The 24,434-nt window shown below is 33.9% G+C and overlaps 2 protein-coding genes across 2 annotated transcripts; one reads left to right on the forward strand and one right to left on the reverse strand.

The window, feature by feature from the left end:
• The first annotated feature begins 11,136 nt into the window (after window positions 1-11,136).
• On the forward strand, window positions 11,137-22,181 carry LOC116765458 (MAP kinase-interacting serine/threonine-protein kinase 1-like). The gene is made up of 7 exons (XM_032654908.2): window positions 11,137-11,505; window positions 17,325-17,513; window positions 18,100-18,341; window positions 19,522-19,791; window positions 19,901-20,122; window positions 20,490-20,701; window positions 20,790-22,181. Exons 1-7 carry the CDS (start codon window positions 11,469-11,471, stop codon window positions 21,070-21,072), a joined length of 1,455 nt encoding a protein of 484 aa, XP_032510799.1. The 5' UTR covers window positions 11,137-11,468; the 3' UTR covers window positions 21,073-22,181.
• A 637-nt stretch (window positions 22,182-22,818) lies between these two features.
• On the reverse strand, window positions 22,819-23,892 carry LOC116765925 (D-erythronate dehydrogenase-like). Its single transcript, XM_032655575.2, has one exon. The coding sequence runs from the start codon at window positions 23,848-23,850 to the stop codon at window positions 22,897-22,899; it is 954 nt and encodes a 317-aa protein (XP_032511466.2). The 5' UTR covers window positions 23,851-23,892; the 3' UTR covers window positions 22,819-22,896.
• Between the last annotated feature and the right edge of the window lie 542 nt (window positions 23,893-24,434).

Genomic DNA, 24,434 nt, shown 5'->3' on the forward strand with positions numbered 1-24,434 from the left:
CTTAGGATTTATGACCTGGGTTCGGGAATCCACTGCAGCTGGGCAAAAAGCAAGGTTAGTTAGAAGAAAAATGATAACTCTTCGTATAAAACGTTACTGAAAGTCTGAAAGTTTCTGTTTATCTCAGCTTCATGCTAGAAGAGTTGTACAAACATTTCAGAAAAACTATCTTTTATTATTGTTATCATAAAACCATAGAATATCTTTTTGAGCATAACAAAGAAAAAACGATTTTATTCCTGTATTACATAGAATAAGGCTACTTTCATACATAAATTCGCTGCCAGTTATGCAATGGAAACGCAGCCTTAAATTTACTTTAGTCAAGTAAGTAAAGGCACATTAACTGTTATAACATGTGGAAGTGTTTGTATAAATATTGTAAAACAAATTGTCATTGACGTCAATAAATAAAATATCTCTCCGACCTTTGATAATATAACGTAGCCTTACGCAAATAAACACGCGAGTGCACTAGATCAGAAGCTCACGAAAAATCTCATATATTATTTGTTTGAAAAAAATCGTTATACAATAAAATAATAAATAAAAGAGATTGAAGAAATTACGTAAAAAATTTAACATATAAAATATTTTATGTAACCGTCCGAACTTGGTGGTGCAAATATAATATATGCATATATTCCTATATTAAAGCAATTTTTTTTTATTTTTCATGACATAACTATATATCTATATAAGAAGTTTGTTCTCATATAGAACTGATCGACTTCACTAATTCCACCAAAACCCTCCCAGTGACGCTGTCAAAGCCAATAAGGATAGCTATGGTCAGATCTATAGTCAGGTCGAAATTAAAAACAAACTAATCGTACTAGTTTCTACACTAACGATTTGACGCTCGTACATGATCTGGAATCCTTTAATTCAAGAATTTTTTTATTTTTCTGCCTACTTTATAATCTGTGCAACTTGGAATCTCCTGAAGAACTTTAAATAAATAATTACTTCTGAAGAACTACATGAATGTGTCTGTTATGATCGCATCACACTCCATTGTGGAGTTGGTTAACATTCACAATACTTCAGATACCTTTCAAATCTCATGCTTTAATTGCACGTGCATCATGATCACTTTTACGTCGCACGTGCAAGATGTGATTGTCTCCCCCTCAGGTTATTACAGATATATAAAATAGGGTCTGTCTGGCTTTGTGCGTAAAGTTCCTGTTGGACCGGTAACGCATCCGTAACACCTTTAATACTGTGAATGTCTAAACGACGCTAACTACATAGTGCATACCAACAGGTTTACGTTTACTCGTCTCTTTCCTGACACCGTAAACAAATGTTTATATTAACAAAAGCAAAACTTAAACCATTTGCTGATAAGATACAGTGAAACAAAATGCCGGCCAATGTGACTAGATTTGAAAGGTAGATAAAAGTCATCACTAAGTTTATTGTCTTGTAATTCAGTGGCTGTAACTGGATACATAACAATTCATAAATAAACAAGACACAAATGTTGTGAATCTTACATCGCCATAGTTTCCTTAACGTTGTAGATCAACGACACGCCTTGGAAAAGCGGGTCACGGATATCGAAACTGCATATCCAACATCACTATGTGGCATAAGCAATACATTAAGAATAAAAAATAAGGGCATTCAAATATGTATTACAGATAACATAGACAACTTTAAAACGTACATTTTTAATGTTTCCATACAAAAATGTAATGATAAATTAATAGGTCGAATTCACTATACGATCTTTTAGACACACATATCAAAGAAACACCTTACCTGCAACCTTGTCTATCATTAACGGTGGCGATATTATTTTTTACCCGACAGAAATGACGCCGCAAATCGAGAGTTATGTATTAAAATGTACAGAAGTATGTGTTTAAGCTTGTTTAATAGTTCAAACCTAACTAAGGAAACAAGTAATCTTATTTGGGCATATGGAACATCGTTACACTTCAGATAAAAAAATCTAAACGGCGAGCTGAGAGCGCTTGTAACTTAACTCGTAAGTCGTTCCCAATTTTGATAGCTAATTCCGTTTAATATTAATTCAATATCTTCAAATAATTTATGACAAATAGTTTATAATTCTTCTATATACTTGTCTACGCAGTCGAAACGGGAGAGATAAAGGATAAGATAATAATCTAATTGAGTCACATAACATTCATAACCGACAGGACCATAGCTAAGGAAACCACCAAAACAAATGTCCGCTTATAGCTGTGAATTTACAAACAAACATATTAAATTCCAAAACTTCGTGTTATTGCTATTTTCACGTACGAATCACTAACATTTACATTGTTTTATTGGCAGCTAGATCAGATGTTTATGGAAACCTTCAATATTGATTATTGTTGTAATATAATCTTATCTGATTCCGTCTTTATATAACATACTCGCGCAAGATGTACGTGTATGTTACACTGTGACAAATAAGATGTCCGTCATAGGTAAGTTCGGTTCTAAGAATGAAGTCGCTTTAAACACAGGACGTAGATAAGAATGTACAGTAACTCGGTTTCTATCCAACGAAATTCGATTGAAATAGCTGGTTCAGAATATCGTATAAATTACTAACAACTAATTATAACTGTGAATAGTTGATTTTCTTTTACAAATCCACTATATATATATATATATATATATATATAAGTTAAAATTTCTTATCTTTATTTAATGTTTACTATTTTATTACGGAAAAATTAAATTTTCTTACAAAAGTCTAATTTTAATCTTTATATGAGAACGTAATACTCTTTCTAATCTATCGTTTCTTGAAAGAGTTACCATTTTGTAAACAGTTTTAAACATTGTCAACAACAGTCGCGAGTACTGATAAAAAAAAAAGCAAACAGCCATTGTTTGGTTGTCAAGTGAAAAAGAGTTTTAATGTTAAGACGTGAATAATTTGTTTTTCATCGAAATGTTATGGGATGCCTTTTAGTTTAGAAACGAACAGTAAACAGATATTACGCGTTTAATATACGAAAAGTATTTACTTTTATTATTTGCATTAATAATTTTATAGAACTCAAAATTTATTTTACGAATCGAAAGCTTTCTCTCGATTTGCAAACGAAAATAGCTTGAATCGATTTTAATCGATATATAAATCGATGTCGGAATAATATACAATGTGTTTAAACCATTTGGACGATACCAAATATATGAGATTAAGAAATGTAGGTCATTGTGAGTTTTAATTGTCCGCAGGCTAAGTTTGTTGACTCTACGTAACCTTTCCAGAAAATTCACGCTTCAATGACATTATTTTAACATAAAACAATCAATATTTTTTTTTATTTTACGAAATCTAATCCGTGTAACGGACGGTGTACCAGGTTATCAAATTGAAACAACAAAGTAATTCGGTAAACATAATTTTATTGATAAAATATTTAAATTTACTTGAGTAAACAACATTAAAACATACAAATTAAGTTTCAAAGGCTTCAATACTAGTGGAAATTTCCCCAGGCTTGTACTCAGTTTTAAAATTCAAATAGTTAACAAGTATTCAGCTTACTATTGAAGCGACGTACCTATAAATCTTATAGCACAGAATCAGTTATAGGACAGTGATGTAAACAAGTTTTTCATCGACATGGATAGTAAACGCATAGTTTGATATTCACGACTCCATCTCGGCCAAGGTTATACGGTTTTTTTTAAAAGATCGCTATCATTTTTTTTTCTTTTATGCGGATAACAATTCCATCTATTTTAAGAACACCAGGATGTATTACTGTAAATTTTGTATTTATGTGAAAACAAAAAATTGTATTAGAATTAAGTGTTACTTAAATGGAATTCTGGAGGAGAATTGATTAAGATCCACTATATTACGTGACATTGAAATTCATCTGTTATAAGATGAAACGCGAAACTTTTTTATGTAAAGAAAGTTCACGAGAAGTGATAGGAGATAAAAAGAAATTAAGGTAATAAATCTTCTCATTGTTAACTTCCAAATTAATGATGCATATATATAAGTGAACAAGTAAGGCTGTATGTATGTCTGTATTTCTATAAAACTGTGGTATAACACTTGAACTTATCCAATTATTTTGGTAAATTACTTCAGTATCTTTCAAAATCAAGTCAATCTCAATCTCATGTCATATTCTCAGTCATATCTGACATCAGTACTAATAAGAAAAATAAAGATATATTTTTTATAAGAACAGGAAATGTCTATCAAATAACTATCACTAAGATAATTCGTGAGAAATCTTAGCGTAAAAGTCAAGTCACCTTTGATGATTTCATTCCTTATAATATAATATTAATAATAAAACACGCCAACAAAAAATCTTTAAAGAATAAGACAGGTAACTATCTATTGAAACAAAAAAAATAAAAAAGTTGCGTGTGTTTAAGAACTATTATTCATAGTACTGATAGCACTTCAAGATTATACTTTTGTGTGTAATTTTGTTTAAATTTCATGTTATCAAAACTATTTATTTAATCTTCGATCGATAGATGGTATATTTGTTTATTAAGGCGACCTTGTGATGTTTTTTCAGACTTCTTTTCATCTGTTTCCTCTTCCCGAGTACGTAGTTACAATGTCATATACTTTTATTAACGCCTTAAATCCTATTTGGTTCATCAAAAGGAGTTAGTTGTGACAAAAAAATGAATAGAAATTTATCGATATATTTTAATATATTTATATTATCTATTTTGTACTGACGGAACCTAATAAAGATTATTAAGCTATTCTTAAAAAGGTGCTGAAGAAATTTTAAAAGAATCTGATTTCAAAACAGAAAAAAATTAACTATGGCGTCATTGACTACTACAGATAAATGTAACATAAACCGTCAATTTTATTTATAACGACATTTTCTGTAATTTGCTTTTCTATGTTATGTTATGTTATGTTATCTAAACGACAAAATGGCGTCGGACACGGAGCTGTCGACTTATTATTGGATTCTTTTGAAAATTTTTTTTGTAAAATAAAATTTTATCGATAATTTATCAAGCCTAAAAACTTGTTTTTGTTAATGTCTTCGTTTAAGCATTTATAGTCTGTAAGATTTGTTATCGTTTTCAAGTTAATTTAAATTTGAAAGCGAGCTAAAGACAGACAATATAAAGAGTCTGTATATGTTATTCATTTTCTATAACGTTCAATAGATAAATAATAAAAATTATTTCGTCTAATGTACACGAAAGTAAACGTTATTGCATTAGAAGTTAGAGCGTTAATTCTTTAAATGACTTTACGTCTTGTTTATTGTATGGCGTGCTAGCTTTGATCATGTAGTTATGTAATGGATGATGTCATGCAAAACGGGTGATACCAATATGTTAATTATAAGTAGATTTAAATCTAATGATTGAATAAAACCTTATTATAAAAGATTTACAGACACATTTTTTATTTATTTTTCTATTTATAAAATCTATGGATTTAATAATAGTTTTCTGGCAGTCCTGACTAATATTAAAACAACTGCAAAATATCCAAGATTCGTATAAAATTCTATAAGTTCGTAACATCAGATCGTTGAACCATATTGGCTTTATGCAAACAGTTTTTTTGGTAGTTTGAATTGACAATTTACATGTCCCTGACCGGATTGACCGGCGCCTCGTGCAAGCACAGGTGAAGATACAGCCAATATAATATACAGGTACTCTTTTCAAAATATTTCTTGTTCATTAATTTTATATGTAAAATTGAATTAAGCCAGAGATATGAGTGTTTGCAGTTAAAACTTAAAACGGTACCATTACAAGAAAACAAGATAAGGCGATTGAAATAGCGCAACTAATCTTAATACGACGTGTTACTATATTTTGTTATTAAATGTTATTACTGTTAATCTTACTCTTTCAGAAGAAACAAACAAAAATATGGATTTCAGACATTCTGCTAAAATTTAAGGTCAAATAAAGCGTAAGCATCTGAAACATATTATCCAACGTAATGATGACTCATTATTCGATTTTATTCAGATTGTAAAAGATTTCACCAAATAAGATAATTTTTTATTTACTTTAAAAATAATCTACACGCACTGTTTGTCTATAACCAGCCTTACATCTCTAATAAAATGGCAATGTTTAATAGTGTAATTACGTCTGTAATACATTCTTCTTTTAAATACAAAAGATTCTGTTACGATACGACGAAATAATAGTTTAAACATAATAGTTATAATATTTAAAATAAAAATTGTCATTTTAATAAATAAAATACATCACTGCTATATTTAGTTACAGATAAAATAAAAACAAAAAAAAATTAATTATCTACTGAGCATTAAAAAACCTTCTTCTGTCTTATAATCGAGATATGGTCAATACATAGTTCTATATTTGAACGTCTTATCTTCCAACTATAAACAAAAACAGTAAAACCTTTTTTACGTGAACAATAAAATTGAACTATCAGTTTGAGTGAGTGTTGCCAGATATAAAATAATTACAGTATTTGATAACGGCGTATTTAAATAGGCTTTAATGTGTTGTACTTGTGAAGTAGATACTAACCGCAACATGCCCCATATTGATTGCAAATCACAATTTATTATATTTAACAATGTTTACATTATTAATGACGGACTTGGAACCGCAAAAACATTCAACCTCCATATATCACCTCGAACACAAAGATCGTATAAGACATTGTTGATCCAAACTAATATATTTTTTATAAATTTCAGATAAATACTATCTACATACCAGTATGTTTATACACATATGTTTTTTAAATGAGCAAATCCAATTTTTATTATAATAAAAATTGTTTAGTAAAGAATTCGTTTTCAATAAATTTGAATATAATTTAATTGAAATGAGTACATAATCGATTAAAATTTATTATCTTTTGTTATTTGTCTATGGTCTTTTTATTCTTTAAATGTATTGTAGCTTCTGTGCTGCAGTTATCTGTCTCCAAAGGTATCCTGATGTATGAGGTTGAAGCACTCCAGCATGTATAAAACATAGGCATATCAAAGACGAATAACAATTGCTAATGCTTTAGTTAACCTTGGAACAAGCACTGTATTGACAAATAATAATCACGAGACAGGGTAACTGTAAAAGTATTTATTTCTATTATATTTTTTATACTTATTACATAAACAAGATATAGATTTTAGTTCTTTCATAAATACATATAACATTATATAATAAATATAAGTGATGTAATAATTAAAAAAAAAAAGAAATCCTAACCATAGATTATCCAGATATATATTTTCAAGTATTTACTTTAAATATTTTTGGGGTTTAAAAATATTCTTTTTCAGAGAATCAAAACGAATAAAGTTTTTTTGTTGATCAAACTTCTTGTATACCTCCTCTAATATAACTCCACCTTCTCCTTGAATACCTATTGTTCTTATTCAAATTCAACTCTCGGGTCTGACCCTCGTAAACTATGAATGTGACCACGAATATTTTTCATAAACATAATTAATATTTAAATTTCTCTCGAGTTAAATTTTGGTTAGATAGAGACGGCTTGGACGGTGACGGTGTGCACTTAACCCACGTTACATAAGGACCTCAAACCTACACCTGGGTCGCAGGTCCCAGGCACTGTTGAAGCTCCTCTCCCTGTAACGCGATGCACCCGCCACCCGCACGGTGATGCCATGGAATGGTAAGAAGTTTCGTCTCAGCAGATTTATATAATAATTTTAACTATCAAACCATGTCTTTCTGAAAGTGAAAGCCATTTCTTTCTAATTCCTCATAAGTCACGTTTCATTCAAATTGTTACAATGTTTTTATTTTTCAGCGAAAATAAGACTATTCACATTACATTATCATATTGATTATTTAAAAATTGTTTTGAGGCAAATCTCATATTTTTTTATATAATTATTATGCTTTATAGGTATATATACCTCACATCTTTTGTCAGATTTTTAAAACTAACGTGTTATTTGTAAAGGGATTATCTGAAACGTATTAAAATGTTATAAATTCCAAGATATAAAAAATAGTTGTCAATAATAATTCTGACAGTTTTTATGCCGTCAGGTGCATACGTGACTTCGGATCGTAGAATACAAAGAACGAGAATCGTACTCCGGGATAACCCCGGCGGAATTGTGCGTAGTCAAATTATACCACTCGATTTTAGTCTTTAAGCAAAAAAAATTTGAGTTATTTTTCTATAGCAGGTAGTTAGAGGGTCCCCCTAAATATTCGATACTATAAACGCTAGATTTTTTTGACGAAGGGAGAGTGAATCGATTGTTCGGTTGCGTAATTACGAACTGATGCGATTAATGTATGCGTAATACTTTTTGCATGCACGTAATAATGTGTAGATATAGAATAAAATAGTTATTAATAGAAACAATTCAATTCAATTAAATATTAAATGTAGTCATTTACGAAGTCTAATACTTATAACACTTACTACAAGTTTTTTTTTTTTTTTGATGACGCAGGGAAACTCTTTTTACGAGCCGTCTCACCGGCCTTGTACTACAAGTACCACAACACAAACTAAACACAGACCTTTTCCAATTTTTAATGTATTTATGTATCAGCGTTGTTATTATAGCTTACAAATGTCGTTGAATTTGAATACGAAACTTCGTGGTAATGGTTTTTATGCAATAGTTGTATTAAAAGTTCTTCGAATAATGTACAAAATGAATGCATATTCCACTCTTGTATTAGGTTGTAAGTATGGCCACTATTATTATTACAGGGTCAACCCCTCACTAAACCCTTTGTCCTGATAGTATTGGAGTGGTCTTTGTAATAGAAAAAGTAACGAACTTTATCTATTGAATTTGTTACGAGTTGAATAAAAAAATCATAAAATGTTACTAAATGGGTGTTACAAACATTGCTAGCACTACTAGTTTCAAAGTCCCAGACAAAGAACATCCCATCAGCCGCCAGCCCGCCAACTATTTAGCCATGCCGAAGTTAAATCTATTAAGTCAATATAATCACTTCTGCAATCTTATTATGTATTGTTACGAAACCGCTAATTAAATAAAAGTATATTATATTTGAATTACGTATTTGTCATCAGACAGCACGTATGGTTTCTTTAACACCCTCACATTTCGTGTTCTCGGAAATTCGTCTCACGTTTTATTTCTTTTAAGAAACCTAATACTGATGACTGTTAAACTGTTAATTTTACGAGAAATGCCGTCTGAGCTGACGTATGAAAGTACGATTAGGGACATAAAATCCCTTTATACATGTATACCAAATACACTTATTTACAATGAGAGTTGAGACGTCAAATAATCATTACATTTTCATGAATATCATATACATAAATAACAATCTTTAAAATGTTTTATAAATGGTAAACACAAATCAGTATCAACTCCATATAAAAGCTGTCAAATGAACATTTGACATTTTTAATTAAACATCTCGCCATTTCGAATTCATAGGTTGGAAAATAGATAGTAAACAGCCCGAGTATAAAAATAAAGAAATTATAATATATTGAAAATGCTATAAGCGACGAAAATATTATAGTCTCTTTTCAAAAATCTATTCTTACCTTAATATGTTTATTATTAAATTTATTCGATACGTACTTGCGATAGAAAATTAATGTAAATGAATAATTTGATATAGATAAAAACATTGTTTCGATGACTTGACCTCAAGAATATGTAATCTGTCTACCGATTAAATACAAAATACCTATATTGGCATATCGTTAAAAAATAAAAATACGCTAAACAGATTGAAAATATCTGCTTTACATTATATTTAACACGTAAAGTCACCTCTGTAATTTATTTTAGGAAGACGAAATATGAATTTGTCAGACTGAATAAATTTAAACATAACCTTATACAGAAACACCTAAAAGTTTCCAATTCCACAATAGGTTTTATTAAAATTCTAAATAGGCATATTTTATTCGACACCAGCTTTAAATTATTATAAAAATTATTTCAGTGTTTTTAGGCTTTCTATGCATTATCAAAGATTTATATTAGGTACCATACATATTTTTTGGTAATAGCCACTAACGTTTCTAGGTACATAGGTATATAAATATCACTTGACAATTCGTCTAGTTTAAATTTAGATCTCGATGTTTCTTAACTTTGCCCTGGCTAATGTTTTAATATATTTTTTCAATGAAATTAAACAGGTTGTGTCATGGAATGTCGTCTGATACGGCAGCGATTGTACGAACTTACAGTATATTATGTTGCCGTTGTTTGGATTTTAGGTTATGTTATTGCCGGTCACGTACGCCTCAGAGCGAGAGGGCCGATATTCGAGTGAAGAGTACGGATAAAAACCAGAAGCGCTATGAAAGTGCGAAAGGGATGGAGATATGGCGTGACAACAAACATGGCGGCGCCGGTTGCCGGTCGAACCGGTTCGGTACCACGTGCTTACTGCGTCGTACCCGCTCGTACAATGTTTGTCAACAAACGCCCTGTGAAGGTCATACGATGAAGGGTTGAGGAAACAAAGGAGTCCTTATGGCATAATACTCATAACAAAAGCAGTTTAAACAAAACGGAACTATTTGTATTTTTTAAATACTTATAGTAGCTGTGATGTCTTTATTACTTGCCTATTATATTTCTAGTAACTGGGAGTCTTTGTTTAGATTTTCCCATAAGATTTTTTTTTTATTTATACGTAGGTATAATAAATATGAAAAACGTTAAGTACGTGTTATTTAATATTATTATCAAATAAATTATATGGAATTACTAGTAAACGACTATGTTATATTTGTTATGGTAGGTACTATAATTCTATTTTCGCTATAGCATACATCACAGTGAAGCTAGGTACATGTTTATTATGATTAGGCGTAAGTATAGAGAATGATGCAATGACTCCAACATGGTAAACAATATTATAAAATAAAGTATCTATATTGGTATATCAGCAAAAAGTTTTCATTTAGAACCACGTTTGTGTTTTTACTTTGGATGTAAGGTTAAACGGGAACATCTGTGTTCTATATGTGTACAAAGAAGATATGAATGCTTTGAGATTTGTGGCGAAAAATAAACGAAAAAAATGTAAACACGTCAGCGGTGTGAGCGAGTGCGCATGCGCAGAGCTGAGGCCACAACGACGCACTCGGTCTCGGGGCGAGGGGCGAGGGGCGGCGGGCGATGTGCGCCGCACGGAACAGTGCCGGCTGGCAACTCCTCAGTTGGATTTTAGAACATCGAAAGGGCGGGCGTGTGTAGAATGGATCGCTAAAGACATCAGTAGTTTTTTTTTTATTATTCCGCCTTCTAACAGTGTTTGTTTATTACCTTCCGGCATATTTTCCGCAAATCCTTCTCGACGGTGGTGCTTATTTCTTTTGTTTTGGCACTAAAAGTTTTATCTAGTCTCAAAGCGCCGTTTCGATTTCACGTCGAGTAGGCAAGCCGCACAAGTTTGAAAGCGGCTTTTTGAGAGTAGTACCACCTACTCATAATTTTGTTTTCGTTGTAAAAACTCATCAGGCAACAATCAAAATGGTTAAGAAAATATCAGAAGAAAGCGTAGATAGTGGTAAGTAATCTTATGTCTGATCTATTAAACATAAACACCTGATTTCGCTCTTAAAATTGTAAATAATATTTACGTCAGATAATAACATATGTTCCTGTGTGATATATCACATCAATATATTGAAGGTTGAACTTTAATTGTTTAATTAACAAATTCACAACGTTATTTGTTATTGCGTTTAATTATTCATTATGTTATTGATGTGTTTAGCCGGCTTAATAAAAATGTAGGTTTAGTAAATTACCCTACTCAACATTTAAATTTCATTTTGAGGGTAGATCAGATTTGGTCTATTTTTAAATAAGTATTTATATTTCAATAGTTTCATTTACGTCCGTTTAGACTTAATAATATATTACTGTAATGTAAAGTTATTTCCAATTCGTGATGTATAAAACAATGAGTCACACATAAATACTCTAATCGGTTTTTATATTGTTTATTTATTCCCTTTATTATTTACCTATATTACATATTAATGGCATAATGAAATTGACCAATCCTGATGTAAGTATTGTCACAATTTCTAAACACATCTATTGAGGGGACGCCGATAATCCTTCGGGATACTTCTTATTGTTAGTGAGGTTCTAATTTGATTCTCATATGAATAAACGAATAACTTTTAAATATTTTAAACACATTATTAAACCTCCATTTGAGAAATTTGTGTAAAATATAGCACTTCAAACCGAAAGTAAACAATTTAATTCGCTACTATAATTACTCGTACCTTGAACTCTTTTTATTTCGTAAATTATGTGCACAAGTTCTTTTTTTATTTTATGACTGTTATACGCAAATACCATATCAATTTACACATTGGTAAAAAGGATGTATGCGTTATTGGTGCAAAATGATATGTAAATATTTTATACTTGGTAATAAAACTAACAGCGATTCAATTCTGTCCGTTTAGTAAATTCAAGAAAACTAGATAGTCAAGGTTTTTATTTTATTTTTCTTAAAAATACCAGTTGCCTTATTTAATTCTTAAACTGTTTGAAAAACTTCATATTTCATAAGATATCATTTCTCGGATTTCCGTTTTTCTGTTTCAAAACGAATGCATACTTTTGATTACATTAAAGCGTTGGAAAAGATCAGGAAGATATGAAATGTAAATTCATTATGTTTATTGTTAACCAAAAGATAATAACTGCGGCAATAAAGTTTATTTTGTTAAATATGTAATTTTATGTTTAAATATAATCTGACGACATGTTGATCTAGTTTTATAATATTTAATTTTTTTTTTTAATATAAAAAATACCACAAGAATATCCATCTGTAATAATAATATGTTTCCGTAATACGAAAATTAACAAATTTATGTAAGAACAGTTTCGCGTTAGCGTAGGTATTTACTTTCTATTAAAATAAAATGTGGTATAACTATTAAAAATAAGTTGGAAATAACAAGAAACTTTAAAAGTAGGCACAAGATTCGTTTAATTGAGCCTATAGTAATGCATATATCAAAAATGGTTGCTTAACAAATTACCTTACCCCGCCTTACACTTGCTTACTTTTTCCCAGATCGTGAATTTTTTTTAATTGCTAAAGAATGCGTTAATAATTAAATGCAATTTCATTATACATGCTTGTATTTAACCATGGTCGCTGAAGCGCGACGGCCCAGCGTTCATTGTCAAGGTCAAACTAACGCCGAACTGCGCATTGAGCTTGCTACATAACATTTATACAAAATCCGTATACCATATACAAAATATGTACACTGGCCTGTGACATCATATCAGAGGACCAGCCACCTGGCCGCGTATTGAAGTTCACCAAAATAAATTCCCATGCATCGTTTAGCAATTATGTAGACTTATCATATATTGGCATTTCACATTTAATTTATGATTATAATTTCTGTATTTGATTTCCGAACGTTACTGCTCGGTTCATAAATTACCAATCGCCCATAATTGGTTCCAATGTGCGTTATGTGATTGGTGACTGATGCTTATCAATAGCAAATCGTAACCTTGACCGTTTCTATCACGATTTTTACTTTTCTCATTGTTTTTATCCGTCTCCACACCCTTGCTTCCTTTGCAATGTTTTCCCATTATCAACACTACATATTTTGATAGAGAGCTATTTCAATATAAATGAGACATTATTATATATTTTTTTAACTGTTATTTAGATTCTTACTAGTTTTTGCCCGCGACTTCGTCTGCGTGAACCTGGGTATTAGGTTCAAAAAATATATATAGGGTAAGGTAGGAAATGCTTTAAATATGGATGTTGAAACGAACCGTCAGTGAAGTTATTAGTTTTTGTGACGTGACTTCACATAGACAACAATTGTTATATCTCGATCCTGTAGTAATTTCGTGGAATTACCTAATAGAATTTTTTTTTTATTTATATTGCCTATAGGCCTACAACTTTGATTCTGTCACCGGGAGAGTAATTCCTTGATATATACCTTCCTTGAAAATACCCTATATTTTTATTCTAGTGTCTAAGCTACTTTATTGTACAATATAATTAGAAATCGTCAAGTATTTTTTTTGCGTGAATGAGTAACAAAGATCCATGCATAGTCACAGCCTTTAATTTTCCATCAGTAAGATATGAACAAAGCTATGTAAATTGCAATAAAATATTTTTCTACTGGATATATTATAACTAGTCTTATTTAACCTGGTCCGCTGACTTAAATGGGTAATGACCACAGGGAGCCATTTAATTATATAAAGCATATTAACACATGGCTAAGTCGCTGGCCAGTGAAAGCTGTTCGTTGAACTGCACTAATAGTTTCAAAGTTGAAACATCTCACTAAGATCGCCATCTGGTTTGAGTAACGTCGGGCGGCCAGCTATGTTAAAACGTCGCTTTTGATATTCATTAGCTATTATAAATTTTATAACCGCCATAAAATCCGTAATATATTCTTGTCTAAAAGTTTTATGTCAATTGAATTGTTACGCCCTTAATAGCCCGTTTAGAAAGTAACGTTCTGTTAGCAGTTAGAGGTTACATATTAAAAAGTACTAGTTTTTGATTCGAACCATAAACATTTACTTACAAGTTTTAGAAAGCGACAGGCGATGCAAAAAGCCCTTGGGCGTAGGTGATGTGGATTTAAATAATGTCATGTAGAAAACGTCACTAAAAAGTTTCTCATGCTGATAGAATGTTTTCAAATTATTAATTAATACTATATTTATATAATTATTGCAATCGTATTATTGTAACGGCCACATTATAATTTGCAACAGATTGTTAGCACAGCAGCCACAACTTGTTCTATTTTCATTAATTTTTTTAATCGTCTGCTCTCGTTTTGCGCTGTTGCCACTCGGTGACGAAAAAAAATGGCCAACGCGACATATACAGTACACACGTTATGTAACATAACACGTGGAATGACAGACGTCTATACGAAGCGTTACGATTAGGCGGCCTCAAAAATTAATAATATAAAAGACTTATTTGATATTATCTTTATTTATCACTATAAAATCTTGTCGATTGTATACAGTTACAGAAAACTCATATAGAATATAGACTATAGACATTTATGGTGATATGTTTTTTTTTTATTTGCACATCATAAAGAATAAGAGCAGATATAGTTTTTGATTAATCACAAAAAAAAAATTCTAAATTTAAACGCAGTATATTGTCGGGTCAATAGTACAGGCGTGTTTGAACGATGGACAAAATTTATAAACAGGAAGCTGCCAGACATTCATACGTGGGCGCGTCTCTAGCTTGATTGTAACAATCACTATTTTATTGCTCTTCGCTATATATCCTGTGTTTTGTATGTTTCATGTTTACACTCATATTTGAAAAACAAAAATGTGCTTCATACATTTATCAATGAAGCTCGATTGCGTTTCAGGGTGTTCATAGCACAAGGATACAAGCAAGGTTTTCGGAGATAGTATGGTTACCTTCTAAGACCAAGTCTCTACTTACAATTAGGTGTGATAGTAGCAAAGCATTACCCAGCTGTAATAGAAAAAGTACTAGTTTCGTATTAGTCTAATAAGTATCAACAAATCTTTCGACTAAAAGGAAGTCAACCAATATGTTACACAGTTAAGGAAGGTGTCAATAAGGAAGACAATTCAAATATTGTTTACGTAATATGTAACTTCATTACTATAGAACTTACTCAGTTCATTATACTAGTCATTTAATCAAAAACTAAATTAAGTTTTAGTGTTGCAATATATAAATATTTTCTACTAGATGTCATATTAGTTAAATGTTAACATAACTGATTTAATCGTATTCTGTCCGTAATTGAGCGAATTAAGTATTAATACTATGTAACAACAAAGAATGAAACAGAATTACGTCCAAAAGATAAGATAAACAAAAAGATATTAAATCATTAACGTTTAAAGGCCCCGAGTAGAACGATCGCGTAACGTGGGCGCGATCCCGTACAAACATATGCGCATACGCAGCGTTGGGTGCGGCTGGGCCATGCAGGTCGTTCAACCCGCTTTGTTTGCCAACTGAGATGCAGCCACGTCGCGCGTCAGAATAATATTTGTCGATGACATCGCCTGTCCCCAATAGATACAAAGGGCCTAGTCATTAGCACATCTTGGATAGTTTTTTTATTCAAATTCAAATGTTATATGCGGTGAAAACGTTGTAACAATGTACAAGGAGAGCGCAGTGAGAGTTGTACGTCGGCTTTTATTGTTTTCAGAATGCGTTGTTATGCAGAAATTTTATTCTTAAACTATACTCACAGTAGGGATATCGTGATTGGTGTGTAACACAAAATAATATTAGGATAATGTTAAAACACTGCGTTTTTCTCATATCTAAGAAGTAATCGTGATATTCATTCGCATGTACGCCATCTTGTGGGTACAGCGTTCTGCTCGTTATGAATAATGCGTGTGGAAGTGAAAGTTGTAGTGTTTCCTTCGAACTCGGTAACCATAATAGACGAATCTTTTATAAATTGCGTGGAATAATATCACTGTTTTTTACGCATGACTCACCGTTTTTTTTTGTCAACTAGTAAGATTTTCAATAAAAACAAACAAAATCTTAGCAGATAGCTAAGATAACGTGAGGTCATGCTTGATAATAAATGATTGAATGAGTCCATTGGATTATAATAGCATAAAAAACAAAAACGACCAACCTCTAGAACTGTGCGACGTTGGCCAGATAAACGGGCTTTGAAATAAACAATAGTTGTCACAGGAAATTAAATGATAATTGGACTAGTACAGAAAAAAATATTTAACTGATAGAGAATAAAGGAAAGCCATGATTTAACTAATCTTCCGCCCTATTATGGAATGACCTCGTAACATTTCCACTATTGTTTCGGCCTTTGAATTAATCCTTTTTATTATATATATATTTATATTATCATATATATTATCTGTTTGAAATAGCTCAAAAAATATCAATGACAGATAAGTGTCAATAACAAATTTAATGCCAAAACTAAATATGAACATGTGATTTCGGTTAGCAATATTTCTCGTTCATGGAGGTTTCGATTGATCAAATAATCTCTTTGGATAACACCCTCACTAAATCAACATGCCAGATCGTTATCAACTGGCTCGGTAAATTGCACACTTTCCCTAATAAGAGTGCTATAAGATTAAATGCAGTATGTACCTAGAAAAAATACGTTCGAGTAAAATGATCAATGCTGTAGGAAATAGCTGTGGAGTGGAATTTGATCCATGGACGACCTAACGGAAAATCTGATTGAATATTTTATTTAAATATGATGTAGTTGTAAATGGAAAAAAACTTCTTTTTAAACAGGGTTAATTAAACTAAATGTATGGTGTTTTTAGGCGTAGGTCGCGGCAGCAGTCAGTCAGGGAGCGAGCGCGAGTGTGACGAGGCTCCTCGGGGGGCGGAGTCCTCAGCGCCAGTGGCTATCCCTGACAGCGAGGACCTGCAGCGACGCAAGGAAGAGGCCCGCAGGAAACGGCGCAGGAAGAAGCGCTCCGGCAGCTCGGTCGTCACCTCATGTTTCCAAGGTAAGATAACCGTTAGGTAGTCATATAACAACTGGAACAATGTTCCCAAGCTTACAGGTTCGAGTCCCGGTCATGTCAATGGATTTTTCGTTCCATATTCTCTGTATGAATTTCAACATATTATCCACTTATTCCTAACGAGCTATTGTATCTATTATAAGCGTATGAAAGTGTCGTTCGAATAGTCTTTATATTCAAATGTGACGAGTACGTATGTACTTAAGTAATTTCTAAACGGGTGCAACGAAAGCCTTTCGCTTGTAAGGCTTCAGCGACATGCGCAACTAAAATTAAAACAAAATCCCTCATGTTCATGACGCATGACGCATGGCTTTGGACAGTTTCATAATTTTCTTCTTTTCTAACTGCTTAGTAAAAAATTCTTAATAGATACAAGAATACCTTTTTTGCAAAACGAAATACGAATAAACAAAGAATCTTCTCCAGCGCAATAATTCTGCTAATATTATAAATGCAAAATGTTATGATTGTGTATGGATGTTTGTAGCTAAGAGGAAGCTCTAAAAGTATAGGAATTCAGAAACGAAGTAGGAAGGTAAATTTATATGGTGTTTTTCGTCTGCAGACCTTTACAAGCTGACAGGGGAGGTACTGGGCGAGGGCGCGTACGCTTCAGTACAGACGTGCGTGAACATCTACACGGGTCAGGAGTTCGCTGTGAAGATCATAGACAAGGTGCCGGGTCACGCGCGCGCCCGGGTGTTCCGGGAGGTGGAGACCTTCCACTACTGCCAGGGACACCCCAACATAATCCAGCTCATAGAATTCTTTGAGGACACGGACAAGTTCTATCTTGTCTTCGAGAAGGTGAGATATTAACTACGTCAGTTAGTCTACTCGTGGCGTGGATTTAGATAGGCGACGTCCGATGATTCATAGAAATTCCATATTCTCAATACTAATATCACTTTAATTACTATACAAGGTTGTAAAATTATAAGAAAAAGTGTAAAAATACTCGAAAATATAAATGATTACATAAGAATGAGTTATGTACAGAAGAAATATAATATTAATAATATAAAAGAAATGTTTGATTAATAAAATAAAAAATGCTTAGAAAAGAAATAATCAAATTGCCCAGTACTGTATTTCCGCTAGAGCAATGACTCGACCTGTGCGGGTTTAAAGCCGTTTCATAAACAGCTAAGTATATTTATATTAACCAGTGAGTTGTAATTGTATGTTTCGGTAAATTATATATAAAGCTCGAGTCGCCAAAGAGATCTACAGCTGTTTAAACTGACTGGCGCTTTGTTTTCAATGATTTTAACAAACGGGATCATTGCTTTGTTAATGACCAAGGAATGTGAGATATGAATAGAAAAAATAACAATCTTACAATTATATAACGACCGGGGTTAAATGTTATCTTTGAAGATTTATTATTTATTTGTTATTCATATTAAAACTTCTTTAAAGGTAACTATTAACATCACAGATTAAAAAAAATATGTGACTTAAACCATATGTATGAAAAAAAAACCTCAATACCTGACAAAACAAGTTATAGCGGATGACAAAAATATTAGTATATAAATACACATATATTGATACAGTATTCTTCAAACTAAAAAGCATTACTGTAATGTTTTGGCAGTGCACTAAATAGTTAGTGGGATCTGTTCAATGTATCTAGAATAACAAATGGCGTCCAATCAGGTTAGGGCGGGTTAGAGAAGCCGGTTTGTAGTGACTTATATAGCGCATTGTCACTAAGACCCACGAAGCAAGGCCAAGTTAGTGGGCGCTAGGCAAATAACGTGATCTGTTCTCTTATTGGACACACAACGTATTGTTTGCGAATAATTATATTAGTTTAAGAATTTTTAACGGCTATCAATTAAAGTTTCAATTCCTTTAACAATATTTTCTTATATATATCTCTAATGATATAATCGTAAACCGAGCTCTATGGTAATCTCTGAGGACGCGCTGTGTACAACGTCGGTGATGAAATGCTAATAATGTCTTCTCTTGGTATCAGATCAACGGCGGTCAGCTTCTATCGAGAATCCAGGAGCATCAATACTTCTCTGAACCGCAAGCTGCCGAGATCGTACGCGAGATAGCTAACGCGCTGCACTTCCTGCACGGCAAGGGCGTGGCCCACCGCGACCTGAAGCCGGAGAACATACTCTGCGTGCACCGCGACTCGCTCTGCCCCGTCAAGATATGCGACTTCGATCTCGGTAGCGGCATCAGCTTCACCTCTAGCCTTGCCAGCCCCTTGGCTACACCGCAACTTATGACTCCGGTGAGCATCTTGTGGCCTACGTTACTTAAACAACCCGAACACTGCGACGGACTGCGCATCGTGTGTTAATACTGCTTAATTAATGGTTCTATGTTCTGTTATTTCACAGGTCGGTAGTGCGGAGTTCATGGCGCCCGAGGTGGTTTCTCTGTTCGCGGGCTCGGCGGCCACTCACTACGACAAGCGCTGCGACCTCTGGTCGTTGGGCGTTATAGCGTATATTCTTCTTTGCGGCTACCCTCCGTTCCGCGCCGACTGCGGCTCAGACTGCGGCTGGGAGCGTGGAGACAACTGCCGGGCCTGTCAAGACCTACTGTTCACTTCTATACAGGTATTAATGAGATATACTCTGTTGTGGGCTACCTAGCTTACTGTTAGTATTGTAACGAGAAAGATTGGGAGGGTGTATGGACTTAACCCACTGCTTATTTTGATGAAACTTCACTTTAATGTACCTTAGACCCCCGAGTATTTTATGTAGAATATATCATATTTTCCGTGTAGTTCCCAGGGGATCACATTGTAAAAGTTGTATTTTAAGTGAAGTCACGTGACGCAGACTAAAGAGGTTGAGATATCTATTGCTTAATACACTATAAATTTCTCTGCACCCCACCTCGTAGTCGAACGAAGTCGCGGGCAGAAACTAGCAAACAATTAAATAGTAGTCTACATGTGTAAAATGTCTCGTCCAACAGGAGGGTCGCTACACGTTCCCAGAAGAAGAGTGGGCTCATATCTCTAGCGAGGCCAAGGACCTGATCGCTCAGCTGCTGGTCCGCGAGGCGTCTCACCGCCTGAGCGCCGAACGTGTGTTGCAGCACCCCTGGCTGCGCCGCGCCGACGCAGCCGCCGGCGCGCCCTCACGCAACTCCTTCCCTCCGCTGCGAACACCGCACAATATCAAGCGGTTAGTCTCCTCGACTCTTAACAGGCACTCAAAATGCAGTCGTTTTCTTAAATTTTAAATATTATATGTTCAACGTGTGTTGTCGCAGGAATATGTCGGCTAGAAATCTTTCTAACTTCGCGGAGTCGGCGATGGCGGTGAACAGAGTCATCCAGCAGCACTTCTCTATGAACTACTCGTACATGGAGCGGCCGGCGGCGCTGCGCTGCAGCAAGTCGTGCCAGCCGAGCCCGGAGGCGGTGGCGAGCATCCTGGAGGACGAGCTGGAGCGCGCGGCCGGGTGCTGCGCCCCGCTCGGCCTCTCCCCTCCCACCGATTCGCAGCTGCTCCGCCGCCGCCTGGCGACCGCGGAGCCGCTGCCCGTGCACTAGCGCCCGACCCTCCCCTCTACCAGGCCGCGTGTGATCAGTGACGGACTCTCCCTCGGCTCGCTCCTCCGCGTCTCGCCGAGCCTGCGCCGACGGGCATCCCTCCAGTGATACATCCGATCGCAGTTTTTATGTGAACGGTACTCGTAGCTGTAACAGTTTTATTTGAGCCTTTTTAAATATATATATTTTTATGAATAAATAAAAACGACTGAATAGTTTTTATCGAGATGTAGAGTATTTGTGAGTTTATTTCGTGCGGCCGGTCGCCGCGACCGACGTGGGTCGTTAAAATCGTATTATCCGAGATAGTCGTGCCGATCTACAGACTTTATTACGATTACAGATTAAAAAAAATATATATTATTTTTGGATTTATGAAATCCTTTATTTTGAAATGGAGCTTATTTGTATGATTGCATTCTGTTCACGGCCTATTCCTTTGCAATAAAAATGTTGTAACATTCGATAACGTTTTCGGATGCTAGTCTGTTATGTGATTGTTTTTTTTTTTGCATTTTTTTGAACCAGCAAAGGTCAAAGCCCGCGTCTCATTAGTTAAGAATAAATTTTAATTGAAATGAAATATTAGCGATGCGTGAGAGACGGGATCGTGTGTGACATGTCCGCCGAGGGGTTCGAGTGGTGACGTGTGGTAGGCGCATCGTTACAAATCATGAATGAAATTCGCTTTGTATCGTCTCGTGTGGAAGGGCGCTCCTATGAAATGTCGTATGCCGGTCCGGACTGCTGGCCGAGTGTTGCACGGGGTTCCGTGGAGCTGCCATAAAATTGTGATCGGTTTGAATACTTTTATATTGCTGAAGAATGAAGTGTTATGATAATGTTAAGTGTAGACTTGCTAGCCTTAAACCCTGCGGATGCGTTGATTGGAAAAAGGTACACGCGGCGCCAACACCGATTGGCCGTTATGTTAATTTGTTTCATAAATTTTATATTTTTAATTCGTATAAATTACAAATCTAATTTATTTCCTTTACTGGTGGCTTTATCCAATCAAACTGAAACTCGTCGCAGTACTTTGTTAAAATTTTGTTTTCGACCTAATCATTGATTTGAACTGTCACTTGAAATACAGATGTTTGAATTTACGTTATTTCTATTTATTTTTGTATCCCTTATATTTCCTTGTTTTCGTATGTGAACGACATATTGACTAAACAAATGGTTGAATAGGTAAGTCGACAGCTCTATATTTTTTAAAGAAAAGACGAAATCTGAAAAAATATTGAAATAACCAAAAAAAAAAACCTTTTTTATATTTTCGTAATATTTATTTCGTAACGTAGATGATAAAGATAATATTATCAAGAAGAGAAGAAAACAAAGTATTGAGAAGAATATGGGTGCAAACAAAATTTTACTTTACTACAATATAATTCAAATACAATTAAAATGTAATTAAAAATAAAATTTTATTTAAAGTATTGAAGTTAATTGCATTTGATGTGTTATATCTTCAGCGGGCATTAGCTGAATGAACCCGAAACAATATTCACACTATCGGTACATGTCCTGACAAGTCCGATCTCGCTCAAAGCAAAAATTTCTTCGAAACTCATCGTGATTGAACTGGGATTCGAGCGGAACTTGACTGTTACGGATAGTTTGAACACATTTTTTACTTCATAATATTTTATCAAACCGAGAACGAACTGTGAACGGCTATATAGCGAGGCTCGGCTTTTAGCCATCTTATTAGGACAATTTTAATGATAACAAAAATAATTATGTTGATACACGATTTATTTATCTATATCATAATTTACTAAATTATGATATCGTATTTTGGTTAATGACGTAAATTCAACGCTTCAGATCGTCTCTTATGTACATGCGGATCATTTGTTCGAAATTTTCATCAGCAATGAAGCCCATGCCAAATGCTCGTGTGTTATCAAATTTATTCGGAAAACTGCCAACGATGCGCGCGATCAGCTCATTGTGCTCAAAGCGAATAAGTGACGTCGCTTTGTCACCTGCCACTGTATGCAGTGCTTTTATCATCTCATCCACCGAAACACTTATTCCTGGTAAGTTTATGACGCGCCAAGGGCCCAAAACATCCTTCGGCAGAGTAGCGGCGTGTATAATATTTCTAATCACCGTATTCGGACTAGACAACCATAATTTAAGATCCCTATCCACTGGACAAATGCTCTCCAGTCCGTTCAAAGGTTCTCTTATTATTCCACTAGCGAATGCAGTGACCGCTTTATTCGCCACTCCTGCCCTTATACTGATTGTGGGAAGGCGTACAATACGAGCATCCATGAAACCCCGACGTCCATAATCATTGAGGAATAGTTCACACATAGCTTTTTGAGAACCATATGAATTCTGAGGAGTAACAGCCGTCAGGTCATCTATGATTGGTGGCAAATTTCCACCGAACGCGCCAACTGTGCTGGTAAATATGAAGCGTAGAGAAGGGACCTGGTGTCGGGCTGCATCAGCGAGAGCTCGTGTTGCGTCGAAATTTACACTTAAACCGAGATCGAAGTCTGCTTCTGCTTGACCACTGACTATTGCTGCAAGATGAAATAGTATGTGAACATCTGGCTTTATAATTAAATTTGCAGCTGAAGGTTGGCTTAAATCAATAGCCACTGTAGATACTCTGGGATCTAGGTGCGGTTGTGGACGCACGACATCTGCTAATAACAGCTTAGCCACAGGAACTGCTGAATTTTCTGAAAGAAGTGCTTCCGTTAATCGAGAGCCTAAAAATCCAGAAGCACCAGTTATAACTACGTTCATCTTAAATTATTTGTATTTGTGACACTAATAAAAATATGTATTATAAGTAGGTACACCTATTATTGAACTTAAACGTTTTGCAAATGATCACTCCACATCCAATCAGGTTAAAGGTGAACATTACAATACTAAACAGAGATAACATGGTGTTTGATAAGTAAAAAAAAATATTTTTACTTGAGATTCATTACAATATACAGAATTAATAAGTATTAAAATTTTCGTAAGCCAGAATTTATATGTTCAAAGTATCTATCGCATTACTTTTGAGCTGTTTAATAGGAAGGGATGCGAACAAAAATTAACATTCTGACATATCGCGTATATTTTTTCCATCATTGTATAGAACCAACTCATATAACTTGAAATTATATTGATCTACCTCTACAAGGACTCCTTTTGAATACTTCTTTATTAGTTAAAAATCATAAAAGAATTTATTTGTACATATATTTCGCTTCTAATAAATAAATCATTCCGTTACAACTTTGTATAATTTATCCAAAAATTAATACATTCAGCATCATATTTATTTTTTTAGTTTCATATCCAATTTATTTATTTTTCATAGCCTTTTATAGTAA

The sequence above is a fragment of the Danaus plexippus genome, chromosome 11, assembly GCF_018135715.1.
Source record: "Danaus plexippus chromosome 11, MEX_DaPlex, whole genome shotgun sequence".
Classification (NCBI taxonomy): Eukaryota; Metazoa; Arthropoda; class Insecta; order Lepidoptera; family Nymphalidae; genus Danaus; species Danaus plexippus.